The 24060-nt window shown below is 41.1% G+C and overlaps 1 protein-coding gene across 2 annotated transcripts in view; it reads left to right on the top strand.

Moving 5' to 3' along the window:
* The window catches only part of cep85l (centrosomal protein 85, like), a 284881-nt gene that overhangs the window by 135890 nt on the left and 124931 nt on the right, over nt 1–24060 (top strand). For both annotated transcript variants that reach the window (XM_048531736.2, XM_059645374.1), the window contains exon 3: nt 6465–7294. In XM_048531736.2, coding sequence (XP_048387693.1) covers nt 6465–7294 — 830 coding nt within the window. The remainder of the gene's footprint in view (nt 1–6464; nt 7295–24060) is intronic.

Raw genomic sequence — 24060 nt, 5'->3', positions numbered from 1 at the left:
CTTTTAATTTCATCATTTGGGACCCATTATGACATTTAGCCAATTGACTAATGTCATAATAGCAAATTGGTTGCTGTATTTTCCTACATTATAGCATTAATTGTGCTTCGAAGGCAGCTAATTGGCTGTAGGAAGCTTTGGGATATCCTGAGGAAGTGCAACATCCGACATAAATGCAAGTTTTTTTTTCCATTTTAATTGTTTACAATATTCAAATGATGTGATGAATACAATGTGAAAGATGGAATGGGAGGTAGGACCATGACCAGAGTTTTGAATTTTATTTTGCTTTTCATGAAAACTCACCCAAGCTCTTAGTAACCAGAATAATTAATGCCATGTGTCACAAATTAAAGAAAAATACAGAGAAATTAGGTTTTGGAGCTTAATTCCCCCTGATGGCGCACAGTGTATTTGCATTAACTAACCTTGTGTCTCATTTTCCTTGGGTTGATAGCCTATTCATTTTAAACAAATTAACTAATATCTGAAAATTGCACAAAGCCAACTTTAATGTGGAAATGTTGAACTGAAATTATAAGGCATGGCAACTACTTTACATTATGGAGGTACTCTGGACTTTACATGAAACATGACACTGTCGCTTGAAGTTTGCCACATTTTGGAAATGGGTCAATTTTAATGAATTTCATGAAGGGCTCTCTTCCCAAGACTTAGTGAATTTTCTTGTCCTATCATTCCAGACCCAACTCATTAACTATCTACCATGCCTCTTTGGAGCTCCTGTCATCCGATGCTAGTCTGACTCCCCCACTTGGCATAGCCCAAAGTGCTTGCACTGCTGGGATTTCCCAGCATCCCTGGCACCGGTGCCACCTTTAAAAGTCTTGTGCAGCTGGCCAGTACAGTCAGCCCGGAGCTTCGCTTACAGTTTGCCATCCTCATTCCCTAGGACTGACAATGGAGAACACAGCACTAGGTCCTGCCAGCCTGGTCTGTTGTTGCCACTCAGGTTAATGTGGTTTCAGCTATCTGGAGGACTGTCCAGCACAGTGTAGGAAGAAGGTCAATGACCTCACCTACTCTGTCGCAGTTAAGCCCCACCATCTTCACCCTGCTACCTCAATAAATCGTTCCAACTCTACTTCTGCACCCACCTTCCCCTTAGACTGTGCCCCACTATTCTCAGTCTTGTGCACTATGCCTACATTGCTCACTGCCGCCCACCCTAGGATAGTAGGTCGGCCCAACATTGTGGGCTGAAGGGCCTGTACTGTGCTGTATTGTTCTATGTTCTGTATTCTATGCTCACCCCAGCGCCCCCAGAATATCAATCGTGTGTGGCCTCTGCATGATTATCACCATCAACTATACCTGTCCTGCCATCCCTCTGCCACTGCCTCACTGCCATAGACACCAGATCCAACTAATGTTGAAGTCTCCAGTCCTCAGGCACCATCTTTCACCGCTGGGTCTACCTTGCCAATGTCACCAATGTAGCAGCTGCCGATTCTGGTGCCAGGCCCTGTGCTCGCCCTGGGAAATGTCTCTAAGGTCTCACTCAAGATCCATGCCAGGCCCATGGCATTTCCTTCGCACTGGGCCTGCTCAAAGGCTGTGCAGAGTGCAGATATGCCCTGTGAGTGAATTGCAAATGTGCCATGAGGAAGCAGAGAAGTTTCTGGCTGTCAGATGCCACCATCTGTGCATACGAGGTGAATGAGGATGCTGTCTGTGGAGTGTGCCCTGAGATGTTGGCACCAGGTGTCCAAGGTAGAGATCCAGAGGAGAAGATGGTGAGTGGGAATCATCAGGTATCTGCTCTGACTTTCACATAAGGAATTTTTGGTATTTAGCTTCTATCTGGTGGGTGGTGGAGTGGGAAGCTGACTATATATGAAGCAAGATTAGGTAAAATGCAAGATGATAATGAGTGATGGGAGGTCTGTGAATGAGTATTATTGCTCATTATCAAGAATCTTGTTCATGATTCAGTTGGAAGATGTGACTTGTTGCTCAAGACTTCAAGAAAGGTCATACTAGACTTCTACCACATTCTCCAACCATAGCCCATGTTGTTGTAGGCCTGGAAGAGCGCACCGTTGAATTGATGGCCTGTTTTACGTTTCTTCGACTGAGGTTAACAGAAATAAACAATACACGTCATAAATTAAATATCATATTCACAAAATAATAGGAATGTACTGTCAAAAATTGTACCTGATTTGTTACATATCATTTTGTTACATTGCAAGATAGAATAGAAGTAATCAAATGATATTTGTTCCTTGGAAATAATTTGCATACTAGAAATTATTGTTTATATATTGAGAGGACTGGAATATAAAAACGCGGATGTTATGCTGCAGTTAGACAAAATCTTGTCAGATCCCACCTGGAGTACTGAGAGCAGATCTGGGCACTACATCTCAGGGTGGGTATAATGGTCTTGGAGGGAGTACAACAAAGGTTTATAAGAATAATACCTGGGCTTCAGGGGTCATGTTATGTGGTGAGATTTTACAATTAGGCCTGTTTTCACTATAATTTAAATGATTAAAGGTGATCTTATCAAAGTCTTTAAGATATTAACAGGAGAAGATAGGTTAGATAAAGATAGACTATTTACCTTGGTTGGAGATTCTAGAACGAGGGTACATACTCTGAGAATTAGGGTGGACCGTTCAGGAGAGACGTTAGGAAGCACTTCCACGCAGAAAAGGTGGCAGGCTTTTGGAACTCTCTTCTGCAAATGGTGGTTAATGCCAGATCAGTTCACAGAATCGGAGACTTCCCACAGTGCAGACAAAGGCCATTTGGGCCATCACTTCTGCACCAACCCACAGAAGAGCATCCACCCTAACCCTGTAACTTCGTATTTACCATGGTTTTAGTTATAGTTGTTACTTTTAAATGTGAGTTAGATCTTTTTTGTTAGACAAAGATATTAAGGGATGTGGACCAAAGACCGCATGAAGTTAGGCCACAGATCAACCATGATCTCATTGAATGGCAGAATAGACCTGAAGGGCCAAATAGCCTACTCCTGTTCCCGTATTCTTAGATATTCATGCAACTAGGAAAACATTGATCATGCTAAAGCATTTTAAGGGTTTAATTTACACATTTCAAAACACTGAAAAGTAAATTCTGTGAAATTCTCATGATTACTGAATGATTCAAGGAAACAGACTGGAACAGCAGCTAGGTTTTATGCTGATTATGTCTTTGTTGCTGAACAAAGTAACGGTTCCCAGGTTAAACACCAGAGGGCATTCTTTGCCAGCGATGCTACAGCAGTGATGTTGCCTATTACTGCAATTTATAAATATTGTGCTGAGTGAAATGTCTATTGAAGTACTAATTTTTCTCAAAAATTATAGAAATACATTTCAATAGCTGTAAGTATGTTGTTAACTATTTCCTTCCTGTCCAGCCTTTTAATCTTTAAATCTCTCACTCCCTCCTTACATTATATGCTATTCGCAATTTGCACAGATTGGAAATCAATGTTGGTTGGATTTCCTTCTGATTCTTTTTTCTCTGCTTTACAGACTCAACTTATGCCATGGTGTAATTCCTTCCTTAGTTAAGCATCCCTGTTCTTGCCTAGGTTTTTGAGTATAAGGGGAATCAAATCTCATGGGGATATGTGGGAAACTGGAGGAGAGGTGAAAGATAAACCATGATTTTGCTGAGCAGACTCAAAGGGTCATTAGTTAAGCAGAGCCCATCTCTTCAGATTTCCAACAGAGTAGGAACTTGCTGAATGGATTATATAAACAGGAACGGATCATTCATTTGTTTTATTCTGTCTATAATATTCATAGGCAGTCTCAGAGGCACACCAAGGCTACTTGTAAGATAATAAAGTGTGAAGCTGGATGAACACAGCAGGCCAAGCAGCATCTCAGGAGCACAAAAGCTGACGTTTCGGGCCTAGACCCTTCATCAGATAGGCCGAAACGTCAGCTTTTGTGCTCCTGAGATGCTGCTTTGGCCTGCTGTGTTCATCCAGCTTCACACTTTATTATCTTGGATTCTCCAGCATCTGCAGTTTGCCATTATCTCCAAGGCTACTTGTAAGCTGTTTAGGTACTTGTTCTATCATTCAATGAAATCATGGGCTGCATTTTAGAGATGGGTAGATTGTTCACCTCTAGTAGCTTCAGCAGCCCTGAGAATACCAGACCTCACTAGAGCACATTGCCAGGTCTTTAGGAAGAAGTATTAGATTGGTCAGGAGCATTCAGAAAGGTAAGTCTCAGGGTTTTAGAGTGGGGATGCTTGTGAGAATCAAGGGGAGAGATTGGTCGGGGAGGGACAGTTTGTTTTGGAGGTCCATTTTAACACCCCCTGCCACTCCCTGGGTGACATGTCCAATCTGGGCCTCCTCCAGTGCCACTATGATACCACCCACAAACTAGTGGAACAACATCTCATATTCCGCCTCAGGAACCTACAGCTCAATGGCCGAAACACAGAATTCACTGGTTGTAAAATCTCCCCAACCCCAGCCACATCTCATGTCCAACCCTCCTTCTCATTCCCGCCTGTTGACCTGACACTACCTGTCCATCTTCTCTCACATCTACCTGCCCCTCCCACCTCAGTGAAAATCCCTACCAGTCCCTATTTGCATTCATGTATCACCATCCAACCTACCTTCCCCCTTCCCATTTCTGAAGAAGGGTCCAGACCCGAAACGTCAGCTGTCCTGCTCCCCTAACGCTGCCTGGCCTTCTGCGTTCATCCAGCTCCATATTGTGTTGTCCCCAATTTCCATCTTGTTGTCTGCTTGGCCATAATGTAATGGATTTCCCACTCTCCTCCATGTGGATAGGTTATAGGTTTTCTAAACCTACCCCACCTTTAATTAATCACGTAAACACGGTGGGTTGGTGGGCAGTGGGCTTAAGGGTAGTCAGCTGAAAGGTGTAAGGGAAGGCCACCATATTTATATACCCTCACTGTTGCAAATATGTCCAGTGGAGTCAAGTACGGCACAACTCCATGGCTGAGCTGTGACAGAACATCATATATTTGCTTCTGACCCCCATTCCTGCCAGCCCCATATCTTGTATTAACTATTCCTTGTTAGTTTATCAATCTGAAATCCATTGATCTCAGGTTTAAATTTATCTGTCTATCACCTATCATTTGGGGAAGGGTTTCAGATGTATCCTACCCTAATCCTACAGATGTGTTTCCTATCATCACCCCTGAAAGACCAGGCTGTAATTTTCAGTCAGTGTTCCCTCATCCTAGATTCTTTAACTGGCAGAATCCCTGAAAGAATTCCCTTCAATATCATGAGAACTTTGATATAGGGTCCAAAGCAACCCTAAACTTTCTGAATTCTAGGATTCACAGTCTCATTTAAAAAAAAATTCTCCTTGCAATTTAACTCATTGGAGTAATTCAAAGTAATTTTAGCAAATCTTCTTTCCATTGCCTCAAATGTTATTATATCCTTTATAGAGTGCAAAGCCCAGAATTGGCAGAATATTCTGGGCTTGAGTGACAGCGCACTCTTTGGAGAAGTTTAGAATCACACTGGGTACAGCTTCTATGCTTCTGTGTCAGCTGTGTCAAATGTGGCATCCACAAGTTGTCAGTTTCAGAACAATAAAGACAGTGAACAACGCCAGTTTCATTGCCTGGCTGCCACAAAAATCCGGACTAATGACTTGGTCAAAGTAGTGACTTACATGAAAAGAAGTGCTAAGCCATATCACCTATTGGCAACAGCCACTGAGCCAGAAAGAAACTGTCAGGAAGAAGTCAGAACAAAACAAGTTGCAGTCTCAAATTCTACTCTCAAGATCTGAGCATAAAATCTAGGCTGGTATTCTACTGCAGTGCAGAAGGATTGTTGCACTGTCAACCGTGCCACCCTTCAGATGGAACATTAAACTGAAGACCAACTCCCTTCTCAGGTGGACACGATTTGAAGGAGGCAGGAGAATTTTTTGGGCCAACGTTTATCCTTCAACCAGCATAATAAAAGCAGCTTATTTAACCATTTTCTGAGTACTGTTTGTGAAACTTTTATGAACACACATTTTATACCAAGTATTTTACAACAGTGGAAACGCTTTAAATTCTTTATTGGTTGTGATGTGTATTGGGATGTCTTGAAATTATAACTATTGCAATATTAATGTCAGGCTTCCCTTTTTAAGCACAACTTCAAACTCCTCTGATTTGTCAATGTTTACTACCAATTTAGAGGTCAGGGCTCCAAGCAATGTTATCTTGTCAATATATGTAGTTAGTAGAATATTTAGTTATTAGTTATATTTCCAACAGTTTATGAAGTTACTGGAAGTTATTTTGATTCATTGATTTAATTAAGTTTTTGACAGCTTATGGTTAATACACTGTGTTCCAGTTAAGGTATCCTTCAAAACTAAAATCCTTCAGATAGTCCTGTTTTCAATATTAGTAATGCTTTCTCTGTTGTTCCAACGAATTGAATATTTTTCTCTTTGCCTTCATAGACCACTCCAGCTCAAGTGGCATCTCATCCTTCAAACCAAATAGATCTCTCATTACCATCCCCACAGCCCATGTCATGCCTTCCACCTCCAACTCCTCATCAGCTAGACCTGGATGTCAGGATGGAGATGCCTGTACTAAATGTAATGTGACCTTGACACAGTCTGACAAGCCAAAAAACCTTTCTACACCAAAAACAATTTTAGATATGAAGGATCCCAGACCTATCAGGAAATGGTCATCACTCTCCAAACTTGTTGGTGCAGAGAAGGATAACCCTGAGTGTGGGGCTCCTGGGAGTGTGGATTCTATAAACAATATGGAAGATCTATCAAACTGCAATGTGGATCCAGATGCATATGGAGTAAATGTCCTGGACAATTTTACTACATCTCACAAGTTAGAACATTTGAGGATCGATGACGCACAGAGTTGGGGCACATGTTCCAAAGAGCCCACCCAGAACCAGTCTTCAGTTTTTCGTGGGCATTACAAATATGAGAACTTTTGTAGAGGTGCTGGGGACTCTTCTTTTCCAGCTACTATATCCAGCAAAAACCACTTAGATTTAAAGTTCAGTGCCTTACATGCTGACAAAACAACCTCAGCTGACTGGGATGCTTCTGGAAAAAGACACAGTTTTAAGTTGCTGGAGAATCAACCTGTTCGTGGTTCAACAGCCCCCTCATGCTTGAGGACTCAGTTGTGGCTTAGTGACCAGATGCAAACCAATTCTCTTGACCTCAGACCTGCTGAAGGATCATGTGATTTTCCTGTTTGTCAACATAAGCAGCAGCCAGAACAGTTGAGACGAGAAACTGACCCAGTCCAGGTAAGCACTACAAAAGAAAATACTGCTCAATGGTGTTATATCTCAAAAATGGTTCTGGCTGTATTGTAATCATAGTAAGGATTGAACACTCATCATCAGGAATTGATGTGTGAGAGGGTTTTTTTATGCTCAAAACAATCACTTGATTAGTATTCAGTGGCCTGTTTGTTCACAGAGACCCTCATTCGGTATTTGTGAAGGTGTCAGCAAATAAAATGAGCCCATCAAAATTCCCTTTGACATCTTTACTATTACCCAGCTCATTTGTGGACCAGACACAATGAAGGAGTATCTTTATCTCCTTAAAACAAATCAAAACAATCTTATTAACCTTTGTCCAGATAACTAGTAATCACTGTATTGTCTTATTATAGACAACAGTTTTGTAGTGAGGGAAAACCATGAATTCAGATGTTTTGCTTTGGCAAATACAAAAGGGAAAGTGTAACCAAGGAGAATATTTTGTGAGCCACTTTTTTAAAACGTAGAGGCTATAGGGAGATGACCATGCGTGAAGCAATAATTTCATCACATCACAGATTGGTGCCAAAATTATTTTCAGCCATCTTCATTCTTTCCTAGAGGCAATGTATACTAGTATGCAGTTCTACTGGTTTAAATAGACCTCTCTTGTACTGTGCCCACTTGACCTTAACAATGTTTGAGACCATCCAGTGGGTGTTCACAAGCTATATATCTGTGGAGAATATCTCAGGATTACTTGTTCCTGTCCTCATTTGAGTGTAGCTTTGAACAGAGGTCACGCAGAATTAGGAATCAAGGCCAGTTTCCTTCCATAGTCCGAGGGTCCTGAAGTCAATTATACTGTCCTTATGACTGCTTGTAATCAGGTTCAGCTTGATGAGCTAAAGCTGGTATCTATTCAGATATGTTCAAGAATCTGCATTGTTCAGTAACCGCACATATATGAGGCATTTATGTACAGACACGTTGGACAGCTACACATTTGTTACAAGTACTTCATTACAGTTTCAATAAATGATTCTAGTTTTCAGAACATCTGATGAGTCATTGTTCCATCATGTGAGCCTCCTAAAAACAACCTGATCACCGTAAACAACATCCTAACAACCACCTTTAATCATAATCTATGTCCTTCATTAGGACCTTAAATAATTTAAGGCCAGTTCAGAATGATACATCCAACAACGAAAACACTTAAGCCAGAAGTAAAGAAAACACGCTGAATGTTCTGTTCGAATCGAAGTTTCAGGCAGAATTTATCAGAAACAAGTAGACAGGCTGAAAGAGTCTGTGGCTGGTCACCAATAATCAACAGCAAAAAAAAATAATATTTGAAGAACTTGGGCCATATTTTCACCCCTTAGATGAACAGCTTGAATGCACTCAGTAGGCTCACTTCAGATGAAAATAGTCGAATACTGTCATTTTGATTTTGGGGATGTGGTGTCAGAATGAGATGCAGGAACTCAGAAAATAAGTCGTAGTCAACCACGGCAGGGAGCAGGCAGGTGAGTGCCAAGGCAGGCTGGTTAGAAAGCTTGCCTCGATTCTTCGTGACTTTGTCCCAGTTGTAATAAGCCCATCTGCTGTACAATCGAGGCATTGAAGAGGGCAATGGATGTTTATTTGAATCACAGTAATGTGCAAGGGGGATGGGGAGGAAAGCAAGAAATTGCAGATATAATGGCCCAAACAGCCTCTTCCTGTGCCTTAGGACTTCTAATTCTGTGGCTTAGGCCCACCAGCCCATATGCTTTACACCATCTCACTCCTTTCAGCCACTCCTCTTGGCACCTCATGCACTCTGTGCCAATGAACCATAATGAGCCATCTTGATTTACACCAGTCCCCATTATGAATGCTTGGCTAAATGTCAAGACCAATAAAAACATGATCTCAGCAGGGATTCAGTTTTGACCAAATGAGTTGACTTGCTGACTTTGCCTGATTGACACCTTTAAATAGTTGTAATAGTTATTCCTTCTGTGATCTCTTTGGTCATTGTCTCAGTGTTTATTTTGACAGGTTAAGTAGTATGAAGTGTTTGTTTATTGATTCCACATGACAATCTCTCTAATTGAGACTTATATATGGTTATTGGAACACCAGTTCATTTCCCAAAGAGTATTTTTGAATGGGTTTGTATTTACCTTAGCAATTCCACAGTTGCCATGTCTAACACATGTTTCATTGCTTCGGTACGTACTGTACATATGATTGAATGGGAATGAAATGAGCATGAGTTGACATTGAGTTTGCATAAAGAGTATGAAAGACCATAGGAGTGCTTGAGGGGCATGAGCTGGCACTATGCTGACCTGGAGGCCCGATGGTTTTGGGGGCATTAGGTGGTATTGAGTTGGAATGGAGGAGGCAATGGGGGGTGATTGGAGGCATCAGTTGGCATGATGTTGGTATGGAGCAGGCATGAGAAGTGGCTAGGGTACATGAGTTAGATCTTAGGAATTTACTTTCCCTAATTAGGTTCTCTAATCCAGATTGTGGCTCACGATTCCTCTGAGGGTCTTTGAACTTTAAGCCATGGAGGAGTTCACCTGACTCCACAAAATCTGTTGGAGTGCCTGGAGGTGCCTACTGCTGCAGTGGAGCTGCTTAGGTTTGGTGTAGAATGTAAGTTCACTAGCCTCAGCACAATCCCATCTCTGTAGTGCTGTGAGTGGGGTCAGTATTCCCAGAATCGCTCTCAAGAATTCCTGCTTCCATGAAAATCTGGTCTATAGTGAAAGGTCAGATTGCACTACAGTTTAACACAGTGGCAGTGACCAATGTTACAGTCACCATCTAAGGATATGGGTAGACCATTTAGGAAAGAGATACGGAGACATTTCTTCACCCAGAATTTTGAACCAATGGAATTCTCTGCCACAGGAAGTATTTGAGACCAAAGTAATAAATGCTTTCAAGAAGGAGTTAGATACAGTTCTTAGGGCTAAGGGAATCAAAGGGTATAGGGAGAAAGCAGGAGCAGAATACTGAGTTGAATGATCAGCCATGGTCATGTAGAATGGTGAGAAAAGTTAGAAAGGTTGAATAGCCTTCTCCTGCTCCTAATTTCAATGATGTTTCTATTATTTGACTTCCAAGGACAGATAATGATGGTGTGGCCATGTTAAAACAACAAGGATTCATCACTACTGTACATTTATCCGTGAACTGGTTAGTAGGTTGATTTGACAATTTATAGGTTAAGCGTCACAATTTATTTGCAGTATTCTAAAATTGAGAAGGCATCTAGGAGACAAGTAAACTGGCTACAATTCAGTAAGTATTCTTTGATTCCTGGACTTGTTACAAATGATGGAAAAGGCCATCTCTGGTGGTATAACCTACCCAAGGGGTCTGAGACACCGAATTTGAAAGAAATGATTTGTTAAAATTTCAACAGAAAGGGGTGGAATAAAAGGACGAAAAGTGTAATTTCCACAGGCAGCACAGTGAATTATTGTCAGCAGCATGAGTGCAGCATAGATCAGGCCTTTATCTTTCTTATTTATATCACACTGATGAAAAACAACACTTAGATAAGTTACAAATATTTGAATGATGAATGATGTAAATTTTAATGTTGCGTAGGAATGAGATTGTCACAAAAATTCTGTACTGAGTCAGGTGACATCCATATGATATTTTTTCCACATTGCCATCTGCTCTTAATTGTGGCATTATTTTTGTGAAATGTGAAAAAACTGCAGAGATGTTGTGATATAAATAACATTGTCATAGAAACCACGGGAATTATTTAAAAGCCAAAATTTAGCACTTACAAATGGACATGTTGTTCACCGTGGTGGGCAGTGAGATTTCTCCTGTTCAGAAGCTCAATATTTAATCACTATCAACTACTTGCACATTAACTAGCTGCCATAATGAATGCACAGTAAGACACCTTAAAAGAAGCGGTTTATTGGAAGAACCTCATGGCTTCATTTGATGCGCAAATTTTGTGCTTTCAGTGATCTCATTAGCAATTACAGATTTCATTAAAATATTCACAGAAATAAACAAAGTGGCCAAAGGGAATTGAACTAAAGGACAGAAGGATGCAATCTACTCTTGTCCAATGCTGGTGCTGGCTGTCCAACTGGAGCAGTTGTAGGCTATCACTTGAAATGGACAGCAGCTAGTGGCACTGCCAGCTTGCACCCTGCACTCAGAAGCTGAACTTTTTGACGGCCTGGAGCTGCAAAATATGCATCTTGCTGCAGCTTTTGGCTGCAATATGGCTGGAAACCCCCTGCATGGTGCTGGCTGATAGAGTTGAGGAATATGTTAAATGAAAAGGAAAAGGAACATATCCCATGAGGCTTGCTCTGCTTCTTCAGCCTCCATAAAAATCAAAATTACCTTGAAATTTTCTGAGTGTTAACAATAAATGTATTAAAGTGTTAATGAAGCTGCTCTCAGTATTCAATTAAACTGTTTAAAGGTTGATACATTTTATAAATTTCTGGGCAAAAAGCATATTAATGAGTTTTTATTCCTGATTTCAGAGTGGACAGTGACACACCGATATCCTCCACTGCCTTTGTCAATGCATCCCTTTGTTTGACCATTGTGGAAATATTATAAATAAAAATGCATGGATGCCATTTGTGAATGAGGTTATTCCATATGAATATATAAACATGCAGCCGCATTGTTCCATATAGAATTCCAAGAATAATAAAGCTCTGCAGTCACCTCTTGAGCAGAACATTTTGCATAATCTTAAATGTAGTCCCATGGATGACTGGTTCATTTGACAGGGATTGAGTTCATTGGATTGGTTTGCCATCTCAATGTTGGCCTTAATTCCAGGTAAAGGATCCAGAAGTAGACAGAGACTAGTGTCAGTTTCAATGTTTCTGGAGGTGACTGCTTATGAGTAATCCTCAATGACCTCAGGACATTTAGGAATGGCAAGCAGCCTAGGTAATTGGAAGGTCTAATAGCAGGATCCACAACATAGTCCAACTTCTCGCTCAGAAATGTAGGAGCTGATGAGGCAGGCAAGAGATTGCGAGGATGCCGCAAAATGGAAGTTCCTTCTTAAGCATTGAGAAAAATGAAAACATTGCATGGCAACAGCTGAGAGGCCACCTCAATGGAGGGAGTACTGCTCTACAGGGTAGATTTAGGATTTGACTGTGATTGTCACATTCCAGTAGCTGTGTAGTGGGTTGAATTAGAGGAGTCAATGCTGTCCAGCCTGCAGAAAATATATTGCCTTGAGGTAAATGTCAGACATTGAGTCCCTGTCAACTATCCAGAAGACACCAACAGCACAATCAATGTGCCCCCACTTGGTCCATAGATGGATTTGTTTAGTTACCCTCTGCTGCTGGGCCTCTAGTCTGTACAGCATTAATGTAGCCTCCAACACTTCCTCAGAGATGAGAACATGCCAAGCAGCTGATGGGATGAGCTATTTTGCCAATTTGTTCCCAGTCCTGTTTCTGAAATTCATCTCTGCAGGGCAAGCAAGGTTTACTCCCTTAAATCCACAATCTTGACAAATTTTATAAATATTAATCAATCCACAGCATGAGTAGCCAAAGGTGAAATAATTTATTGAACAGAGAAGCATGAGCTTAAATAATAAACATTTGCACATTGGTTGTTTCCAAACATTGGTTGCTCAGTCAGATTACCCGTGGTGACAGAATCTCCATCTATTGTAGTTTGACATTTCTGAGCATAGTTTTGAAAATGCTAGTTCCTTCCAAAGTGCTAGGTGATATAATAATGTCACAGTGACACAGGTGACCAGGTTGACAAATCTTGGAAAGCATTGTGCAGACGCTGGTACACTTTTAAAAAAATAAATGAAGCTGCAGGATAATTCCTTTAAGTCCTCACATTTGGAGAAACAATTTGGATGTTGTGAGTGTATGTTATCTCCGCATCACAAAATGTATATGCGCTTGCTTTTTTTACTGCACTCATGCCACAGTGAGGAACCAACAATCTACCCCTCTTAATTCCTTAACATATAATCCTAGCCATGAAAGTTGAGCACCTCACAGTGCTGACACCAAGATATTCCGATGGCCTGTTTTTATTGCAGCCATTTATGAATGCCTTGACTTTAGCAATAATGCTGCATTCCACACTGTAGGGAATCTAATCTAAGTGAAGTATCAAAACTAAATGAGGCAGTGTCTAGAGGCTATCTCTTCGAGAGACAAAAAGACATAATGTCATATATAAATGCTGCCTGCCAATAATGATTAATATTGTGCCCTTCCAATCACAAGCTGATGTGCCTTTCCAACTATCAAAAGCTTTGCAAATCATAAATTCGCTTACAAAATGCAGTTTGTAAATTCACAAAATCAGTTGTGCAAATGCTACCGATTTGTATCTCTGGTGCTCTATTGCAGGAAGTTACCTCACAATGTGGAGATTTCACAGTACCAAATACCCCCAGGATCTTATGCATTTGCCTTGTGTAGTAATTTTATAATGAAGAATGCTTACAACAGAAATGAAAAAAATTTTACTGTGTGATCTCTGGAGGCAATATACAAATGCATAAAGAAAGCTAATAAGCATTCCACCCTCAGTTAGGTTTTCATGAGGAGATCATGGGTTAAATTCCTCAGTCTATTTTTGAAAACATCATACCGCTGAAACTGTTTCCTCGCCAGAGTGTAATTTGCATTGCATATTAAGAGGATTTGTTCAGGATGTGTTAACTTGAAATGCATTAAATTTAGTGAAACAAGCACAAAACTTGAGTCTTCTTGAATGTGATATTCTTGTGCCCTTTCAACGTGTTCAAATGAGGCAATCGGTACAGGCTCTAATTTGCAATTAGTTTGCATCTAAATTGTCTTAGTTACTGTTGGGGAGCTTTGGCTTCAGAATGTCAGGATGATTAAAATCACAATCTGAAGTCCAAAGAAATGACATCATTCCACATTCAGCTTAAAATGTAGAAACGGAGTATTGTTAAATGCAATTGGAATTTACCTTCTGGTTGCTATTTGCACCAAGTGAAAGTCACAGCTTGGATGTCAAAGAAATGACATAACTTTATATTCAGCTTAATGTGTGGAAACATAGGATATGAGTAAATGTGTTCAGAGTTTAACTTCTGGTTGCTATTTACTCCAAACTGAATCCAGTGTGTTAGGCACTATCTACATTATAAATATTTTTCTGAATTAAGACTAGTTTGAAATCTACCCTGGAATAAATCTACCTGACAAGGACAAACATTACCTTTGACTCAAGCTATTTCACAAATGAAGAAAACATGGTATAGCACTGGACATCAGTTTGTGTTGGGGAGAAATTAACACAGATGACCATCAGATTTAGTCCAGAGCAGTAATTAGTAGTGCACAGAAATTTTCTTCCATCTTAACTATATTGGTATTATATTTCTGGATGTTAGGCTTGGAAATGTCACTAAGCTCTGATATTGAACAATGTGCACAGCCTTTGGATGTATAATGGTACCATTTTTCACCAATTTCAGCTTTTAACATTGCCTTGATGCATTGGAGCAAGTACACACATTTGAACGGTGAGAGCCTGTGGAATTCTTTACAACAGGAAACAGTTGAGGTCAAAATGTTGAATGTTTTCAAAAAGGAATTAGATATAGTCCTTGGGGCTACAGGTAACAAAAGCTATGAGGAGAAAACAGGAACAGGGTACTGAGTTGGGTGATAAGCCATGGTTTTACTGAATGGCAGAGCAGGCTTTAAGGGTTGAATGACCTACTCCTCCTCCTCTTTCTTAAGTCTATGAATGATACACTTAAGATCTACGAATGAAAACCTGCTCATTATCAGCTAATATCCATCAATTTTGATTCCACATATTTTCAATAGTATAGCAAAACAATGTGCTTTTGGAATTATTGAGTACGTATGTTGAAAATAATCATACGTTCAAACAGGTTTCGTTTGTTTTAAGTGGTTTTCCAGACAAAATTTGGAGCATTTTGAAAGATGTAGTTATTGTAAAGGTCTTAGGGGAAATTGGAGACTCCAGTAAATCTCGGGTTCGTAGTTACATTTTGATTGGATTCTTCTTCCCAGATCCGAAAGCAACAGTAACTACACATGGTCTTCTGTACGTAGAATTCAGCAGATGAGAGAAAATCACACGAGTTTAACAATAATAAACATCAATAACAAGATGACAATAATTAGAAGGAAATTCAGGATCAGGCTGAAACCTCGGTTGTTTGCCAGATAATCCATTCTGTCTGTTGTCTTGCACCAGTTTGCACACAACCTTGATGATGTGCTGTGGATTAAGTTGTACCCCTCGTTAGGAACTACTGATACTTTATTATTTCATTGTCTGAAGCAACTATGTTGCCATTTCCACCATCTTGTACTTTTCCATTTCCCTGTGAATAAATAAATAGTTGTGAGACTCTCTACGTGAGTGCGAAGGACATGCACCTGAAATTCTACTGTCAATTGCCCGGTACCAAAAAAAGGCATTAGACTTATTTACGAATAATAATTACACCTCCAAATGTAATGTGCATTGATTATGTTTTTAAATCTCTGACAGTGTAGAAGTTTTTTTATATCACTGTTGTTGAGGAGATTGTTTTAGCTTGAAGCTGCTAATCAGTGAAAGTTATTGCTGTTGTGTATATGTGTTACAATTTGTTACACATTTATCAATGCCATTCTTTTGTCTGATTTGTACATACTTGAGAATTCAGAACCCTATTTAAATTCTGGTTCAGCTCTACCAATTAATCTTTTACATGAAATTGTTTTTCTTGTTTGGTCCCTCCTTCCCCAAGCCTCCCCAATCACATTTGGCTGAACAACATAATTAATTGATAGAAATTAAACCACATGTAGGTTAAACCTCCAGCTGAATACTTTTATTTTGGTGGAGGAAGTTTACCGAGGGTGAAAGGTTAATGCTTTCCAGACACTCGATCATTTGCTACCAAATAAAGTCATTTGGAAGGGATCACGTTTGAAGTGGAGGTAGTTTTCACTCTTCACAGTGAGCCATCCAAAAAACAATTTTATGCTTTATTTTTAAATGTGATGGATCAAGATGTTGACCATTTAGGGTAAACTGTAAAGTCGTCTTGTAGCAGAATAAATAGGAAACATGCCATAATATGTAAAACATCCATTGTATGTCTGCTTTCCAATAATAATATACCATAAAATTACTTAGAGTTTATATGCAAATATGGTGTTGTAAATTACTGTTTCTGTTCTGTCAAAGTAATAAATGAATATGTTTTTCTTGTAATTCTGAATTCTTTAAAGAGTCTGCAACAACTCCTCATCACAGGTTGAAGATAAATGATACACTCTTAATACTTAGTATTTTCCTGCAATATCTTAGATTAATTGGCACATAGACTTTCTCTTGTCATTGCACAGACCACATTAGATGCAGGTTAACTGAGATCTTAAAATAAGATGCAGCTTTGATTTTTTTTTGACGTCTCATTACATAACAACCCAACTGTGGGAACATCCGGATTTGAATTTTTGCTCAGACGAAAAGGATATTTGTCTCAGCGAAAATGGCAACAGAAGCATGAGACCAAAAGTCTCATGCCTGGGACCTAGTTCCCAACAATTTTTTTCAATGTGGGTTCTAATTTTCAAATCTGTGGTTTATGAATACAGTTGCACATGTTTTGGTGCAACTGCCCAAGTCAGATCTAATTTCACTAGTTGAATGATCAAAACACAGCTTATACACTTCAAATCCAGTGTGAGAATGTCTGAAGCTTCTGCATCTCCTTAGGGAGTTAGGAGAGGTAAGGGATGCTTTTGGATGTGGTTCTGAGACCCTTTGGGAGAGATCAGGTGCTAGTTTGGAAAATAAGATGTTCTTTGGGGTTATTCAAAGCAGACATGAACATGTGATTAAAAAATGCAAAAACTCTTCAATGATCAAGCTCATTGGAAATGTTACGGGAGGTATTTGAAATCTATTGCTGGCAGTATCAAATGATCAGTGCTGATATTTCTCTCTATCTGTTAACATAAAGACTGATGGCTAATGTTACCAAATGAGTGCCATATGACTGATTTCGCAGCCTTTCATTATTGTAACGGGATTTCAATTGGTTCACAGTTTGATTGACTGCTTCAAATGATTGTAAAATCTTCGAAGGGGGAATATGAATTCTGATGCTTGTTTTTTATATAGGGGATTAAAGAAAACTAAATGAAGTGAAAGGATTTTATTAATTAGTGTTTTTTAAATATCAATATACACTAAAGAATTTTATTTCGTCTCATCTTTGGTCCTGAGGTCTGCCCCTGGTAGGTGATAAGAGTTAGCAATACAGGTAGAAGGGAAAACGGTGGTGAGTAGGGTGCATGGGTTGTCATATGTTGATGTAAAGATTATAAAGGGCCATGGTGTGACTGGAAATAGATGAGTTGACATGAGGTGGAATGAAGTTAGCATAGAGATCATAAAGAACCATGGGGATTGGCAAGGTGGCATAGGCTTGCATAGAGGCCATTGGGCCAATATGGACAGCTCAGAAGTATATATTGGAATGGAGAGTATGAGGAGCCACGGTGATGAATAGTGAAATGAGATGGTGTGAATTGGCATGGATGGGTCGGGGCAGTCTATAGGGCTTCAGGGATGTGAGGGGGTGAAGAGTTGTGTTTAGTCTTACACTCTAGTCCTTTGTCAGACATATGACGAGAGCTCTGAGTGGTTTGTCCATCTGCTCCTACCAAAAGAAACTCTGACCCAGGGCACTTCTCCACAGTTCAGATTTGCAGAGCTGGGAATTGTCCTGACTCTACATCCATGGCATGATTAGGTCAATTGCAAGCTTAAAGCTTGAATAACAACATTAGACTTAAGGTTACTTATAAATGTAATTTAGTTGGAACTAATACATCATTACAACTGAACCAACTGATTTCTTTTATAACAATCTTGTTGATTCATTTCTGAAGTATTTCAGATTACTTTTTCACTGTAGTTTCAGAAAAGCATAGCCCTGCATTATGTGACACTAATGAAAAAGGTTATGTTGTATAGTTGTGAAACTAGTATAACATTGTAAAGGTAGATAAGCTGAGAAAGGTTTGTTTTTGTGTTGCCATAAATCAGCGAACTTGAAGAATGAGAATGATACCGACCTGACAGATCAGCAACACTTTAAGATCAGTCTATTGATTTGTCAAAATGCTGTTTTTAGCCACATCAGTAGAACATCGGGTAAGGACAGGCTTGAATTCAACTGTAAAGTTCCCTGTTGAATGGCTGCTTCTACCCACATCTGACCATTAACCACTGCTTTTAGAAGAGGGGTAAAGGAGGGAAGTTGTAATTATGTTCCTTTGTTGACTATTTAACTCTGATTTGTAACAATATACCCTATTCCCAATTCCTCCGCCTCCGCTGCATCTGCTCCCACGATGAGGCATTCCACTCCCACACATCCCAGATGTCCAAGTTCTTCAAGGACCGCAACTTTCCCCCCCACAGTGGTCGAGAACGCCCTTGACCGCGTCGCCCACATTTCCCGCAACACATCCCTCACACCCCGCCCCCGCCACAACCGCCCAAAGAGGATCCCCCTCGTTCTCACACACCACCCCACCAACCTCCGGATACAACGCATCATCCTCCGACACTTCCGCCATCTACAATCCAACCCCACCACCCAATACATTTTTCCATCCCCACCCCTGTCTGCTTTCTGGAGAGACCACTTTCTCCGTGACTCCCTTGTTCGCTCCACACTGCCCTCCAACCCCACCACACCCGGCACCTTCCCCTGCAACCGCAGGAAATGCTGCACCTGCCCCCACAACTCCTCCGTCACCCCTATCCCAGGCCCCAAGATGACTTTCCACATTAAGCAGAGGTTCACCTGCACATCTGCCAATGTGGTATACTGCATCCACTGTACCCGGTGTGGCCTACTCTGCATTGGGGAAACCAAGCGGAGGCTTGGGGACCGCTTTGCAGAACACCTCTGCTCGGTTCGCAATAAACAACTGCACCTTCCAGTCGCAATCTTTTCCATTTCCATTCCCCCTCCCATTCTTTAGATGACATGTCCATCATGGGCCTCCTGCAGTGCCACAATGATGCCACCCAAAGGTTGCAGGAACAGCAACTCATATTCCGCTTGGGAACCCTGCAGCCCAATGATATCAATGTGGACTTCCCCAGCTTCAAAATCTCCCCTTCCCCCACCGCATCCCAAAACCAGCCCAGTTTGTTCCCTCCCCCCACTGCACCACACAACAAACTCAGCTCTTCCCCTCCACCCACTGCATCCCAAAACCAGTCCAACCTGTCTCTGCATCCCTAACCAGTTCTTCCTCTCACCCATCCCTTCCTCCCACCCCAAGCTGCACCTCCATCTCCTACCTACTAACCTCATCCCACCTCCTTGACCGGTCCGTCTTCCCTGGACTGACCTATCCCCTCCCTACCTCCCGACCTATACTCCCCTCTCCACCTATCTTCTTTTCTCTCCATCTTCGGTCCGCCTCCCCCTCTCTCCCTATTTATTCCAGAACCCTCACCCCATCCCCCTCTCTGATGAAGGGTCTAGGCCAGGCCCGAAACGTCAGCTTTTGTGCTCCTGAGATGCTGCTGGGCCTGCTGTGTTCATCCAGCCTCACATTTCATTAACTCTAGTATTTGGCTATTTGTATCTCTAAGAATCCTACAATGAGGATGGAGTAGAGAACAAAAGGAATATTGAGTTTTGTTTTACTATTCAACTCAATCAGTGGATGGAGCAGAATCTTGCGCTGGCAATGTGGGCCTTAGCTTGCCTTGGCTGGAGCCATGAGAAGATGTCTATGCTGCCCTCTCTGGAAGGCTGGACAAATCTTTTCAGGGCTGTGTAAGGGCCTCCACCTGTTCTACTAGAATAAACACAGAGCTTATCAACATGTGATATTCCTGACAGTAGAGAAGGGGGTGGGGCTGCTTATTGGCTGTGACGTGGGAGAGTTGGAGGTTTTGAACAGAGAGACCTCAGCGTTTAAACATTGTGCAGGGGATTGCAATGCCCCTTCGCTACATCTTTCACCAGCACTTACCTTCTCCTGGGTCATTAACCGTGGAATTGCTGTCTCAGGAGCAGCAAGCGTGCTTTCCTTGGCATTGCCAAGAGAGGAAGCTGCTGTAGCTCCTGCCTGTGGATGGCAGCTGCTGGCACTAGGAGGTCTGCTCCCAGCTGGTGCCCTTGGAACGATCCTCGCAGGTCACTTTGAGGCAGATTGGTATGGTCAAACATAGATCTTCCCCTGCCCTCAAGTTTGTTCCAACAGAGTAGGAGTTGTTACTGTATGCTATCACTCCAGCTCCGCTTCTTGTAGAAGTAGAAGGTCCTGCTCCTGCTGTTGTATCTGTGCTGCCTCTTAAAATTATAGAGGGAATTGCAATTGTGGCACTCTCCATTGTGGTATAAAGAACTTATGATTATGCAGGAAAGTTTAACCTCTTAAGGTGCATATTAATACAAGAAGAAGTGTTGAATTACATCTGTCCGGTGGCCTTAGTATTCTGAGCTAAATTTTTGAGTATGAGAGAGGATTCATTCTGCAAATTCATTTCAGCAGCTATATTCATATCAGAATGGTTTCTGTGAAATTACTAACCATTCCAGTACAACTTATATATTGTTGTTGTTAAAACTTTTGTTTGATTATTAAAGCAAGTTTCCATGTGATTGCACTACACCTCTGCAATGACAACACTGTCATCTACCCATCGAATTTCCCAGATATGTCTTAGACACACAAGGCAGGACATGTCCTACCCGGTCAATGACCGCCCCATCAGTCTATTCTCGACCATCAGTAAAGTGATGGAAGATTCTTCGACAGGACTGTCAAGGTGCGCTCACTCAACAATAACCTACTTAGTGACGCCTAGTGTGGATTCCACCAGGTGACTCAGCTTGTGATCTTATTTCAACCTTCGTTCAAACATCAACAAAGAAACTGAATTCCAGAGGTGAGAGTGACAGCCCTTGACATAAAGGCTGCATTTGAATGAGTGTGGCATCAGGAAGCCCTAGCAAAACTGGAATCAATGGATATCAAGGGTCAAAGTGCAATGTTCAGCCTCATTCATGACTCCTCGGATGCTGAGGCAGTCTATGTTCAAATGCAAAAAGATCTGGACAATATCCAGGCTTGGGCTAATAAGTGGTAAGTAACATTCATGCCATACAAATGCCAGGCAACGACCATCTCCAGTAAGAGTCAATCTAACCACCATCCCTTGATATTCAATAGCATTTTGATTACTGAATCCTAGAAATCCTAGAATTCTTTCCTTTATAGCACTGTAGGTCAACATGGACTGTAGCAGATCAAATACCACCTTCTCAGTGGTTGGTCACCCATGCATTTGTCAGTGTCAGTTGAAGTCGGAAATGGATGGATTGGACTCGCCAGGACCTCTCAACTTCAGTATGAACAAATTATAGAAAGCTATTTTAATTAGCATATTTCCAGCCTCTTGGTTATGCTGTAGAAAATGACTGGTGATTCTGTTCAAGTGTGTATGGAGGCCAAATGAAATGCACGTTAAAATATTCCTGAGGCTATGTATTTTCAGGATCCAAGATGGTTTATTTATGACAAATGTGCTTTTTTGGTGGGAGTATAGAAGCTGGAGTTGGCCATTCAGCCCATCGAACCTGCGTGGATCTTAATTGGATTATGTGTGATTATTCAGATCAATGCCTTTTACCCAGACTAGCCCCATATCCATTAGCAGAATTGGTCGTTAGAAATTTACCAATCTGTACTTTAAGAATACTCCATGACTGAGCTTCCATAGCTCGCAACGGGAGAAAATTTCAAAAATTCCAAACCCTCTGAGTAGAAAAATATCTCCTTGCCTTAGTCAGAGGTAGCTTCCCAATCATTTTGAGATTGTTTCATTTGGTTCTCGACTCCTTAAACAGTGAAGCATTTTACCTGCACCTACCCAATCTATCCTTCAATCATTCATCTGTTTCAATTAGATCACCTCATTTTTTACATTTCTAGAGTATATGGGCTTAGTTTCCCAATCTTTTATCATAGGACAGCCCAGCCATCCTAGGAATGAGTGTACTGAATATTCATTACACTTCCGCTTTGGCGATATTATCCTTACAAAGTTACCAGGAGCAATACTGCATACAGTACTTCAGTAAAGATTCAAGACATCATGTTCTGAATTGAAAAATGTGCGTTCTTATGCCCGTATACCATGCAACTTCAGTGGTTTTTTTGCATTTTTCCATACAACACAAGTGGAGAATAGGGATTACCACATGGAAGTCATGGCGGGCATGAGACAATACCCACCTTGCTCCCCAGATTCATATGCCAGGCCAGATCAGTCACTAAGTGCTTTGAACATAGGAGCCCTCAAGAATCCTGCTAGCAATTTACCAGGATTTGTTAGTTGTAATCCCCACTTGGCGAACTCCCTCCTGCTGCTCAGTTGATATCAGTGGTAGTATGTGGAAACTCTGAAGTTGTCATTAATTTTGCTACTGATAATCTTCCATTGGCACTGGGGTAGGATTAGGTCTGGGTGGGGGTGGGAAGGTGGCAGAATGGTACTTTCCTCTTCCATGATTACATGTTCACCTCCACCAAACTCACTACAGCAGGAGGATGGGGAAGGGGAGCACAAGATTTAGTGAAGTGGCAATTAAACTTAGACAGTTCTAGATTAATGCACAGGCTATCAATCGTAAGATTTTTGAAAATATTTTTTAAAATATCTCCAGTGTCAATCACAATTCCCAAGAATGAATCGAATTGCTCCTATATCTCAGGAAATGGTGTGGGCAAAGCGGAATTTAATCAAACGGGGTGGGGGCATTCGCAAGTAGATGATGCTGCTGCCCTCCAATCGAGTTTGTGGCATTGAAAATGGACCTAAAGATTTGTGGCCAGCTTCCCTGCCTACCACTGATTCAAACGCTTAATTAGTATGACAAGCAAACTCATGGAGTTTGCTTGCAAGATCCCAGGAATGCCCCCATTCATCTGTGGATACCTGATGAAAGGAACTGGCATGGGGAAGGGACAAGGAGTGCTCACTAAGTCTCAGCACCCCACTGTGACTTCCTTCCCACAAACCCCTTTTCTAGTTGGGTGGGACCTAATGCGCCAGCCTTCCCTGAAAGAGGTGACCCCCTGGGTTTTCCAGGCAGCAGGAGATTCGCCCTGTTGCCTCGGTGAAATCCCGCCTGTGGGTTTTTCAGTTCTTTTCAGATTCATAAAAAGGAGGGATTTTGTTAGTAATGGGAAATAGGAAGGTTGCAGAAGACAGTTTGAATGTGAGTTAGTGAACGAGTTTCAGAGTTATAAGCATAAAATTTGGGGTAGTGAAAAAATTTGGCAAGTAGCCAGTTGGTGGAAAGGCTTCAGTTGTGAAAGTGTGTTCAAGGCTAATCTGATATATCTGAGAATTAGAGTTTGGAAGAATGAAAACTGATCTTACTTAGGCAAACAAGATCCTGAGGCCACTTAACATGGCAGTTTCTGACAGGATATTTCCCATGTAAAAGAAACTGTAACTAGAGGTCACAGCTTAAGAATAAAAGATCTCACTTTTAAGGAGATGAATAGAAATAATCGAAGCTCATTATCCTGTGGAATTCTGTTCCCTAGAAAGCAGTCAAAGCTGGATCATTTGAAATTATTCAAGGCTGAGTTGGATAGGTTTTGGATAGATAAGGGAGTTGTGGATTATTGAGGGGACAAACAGGAAACTGTAGTGGAGACACAACCATTGATACTATTAAATGACCA

The sequence above is a fragment of the Stegostoma tigrinum genome, chromosome 4 (assembly GCF_030684315.1).
Source record: "Stegostoma tigrinum isolate sSteTig4 chromosome 4, sSteTig4.hap1, whole genome shotgun sequence".
NCBI lineage: Eukaryota > Metazoa > Chordata > Chondrichthyes > Orectolobiformes > Stegostomatidae > Stegostoma > Stegostoma tigrinum.
Note: the sequence above shows the minus strand (reverse complement) of the source record. Positions and strands in the feature narration are given on the sequence as shown.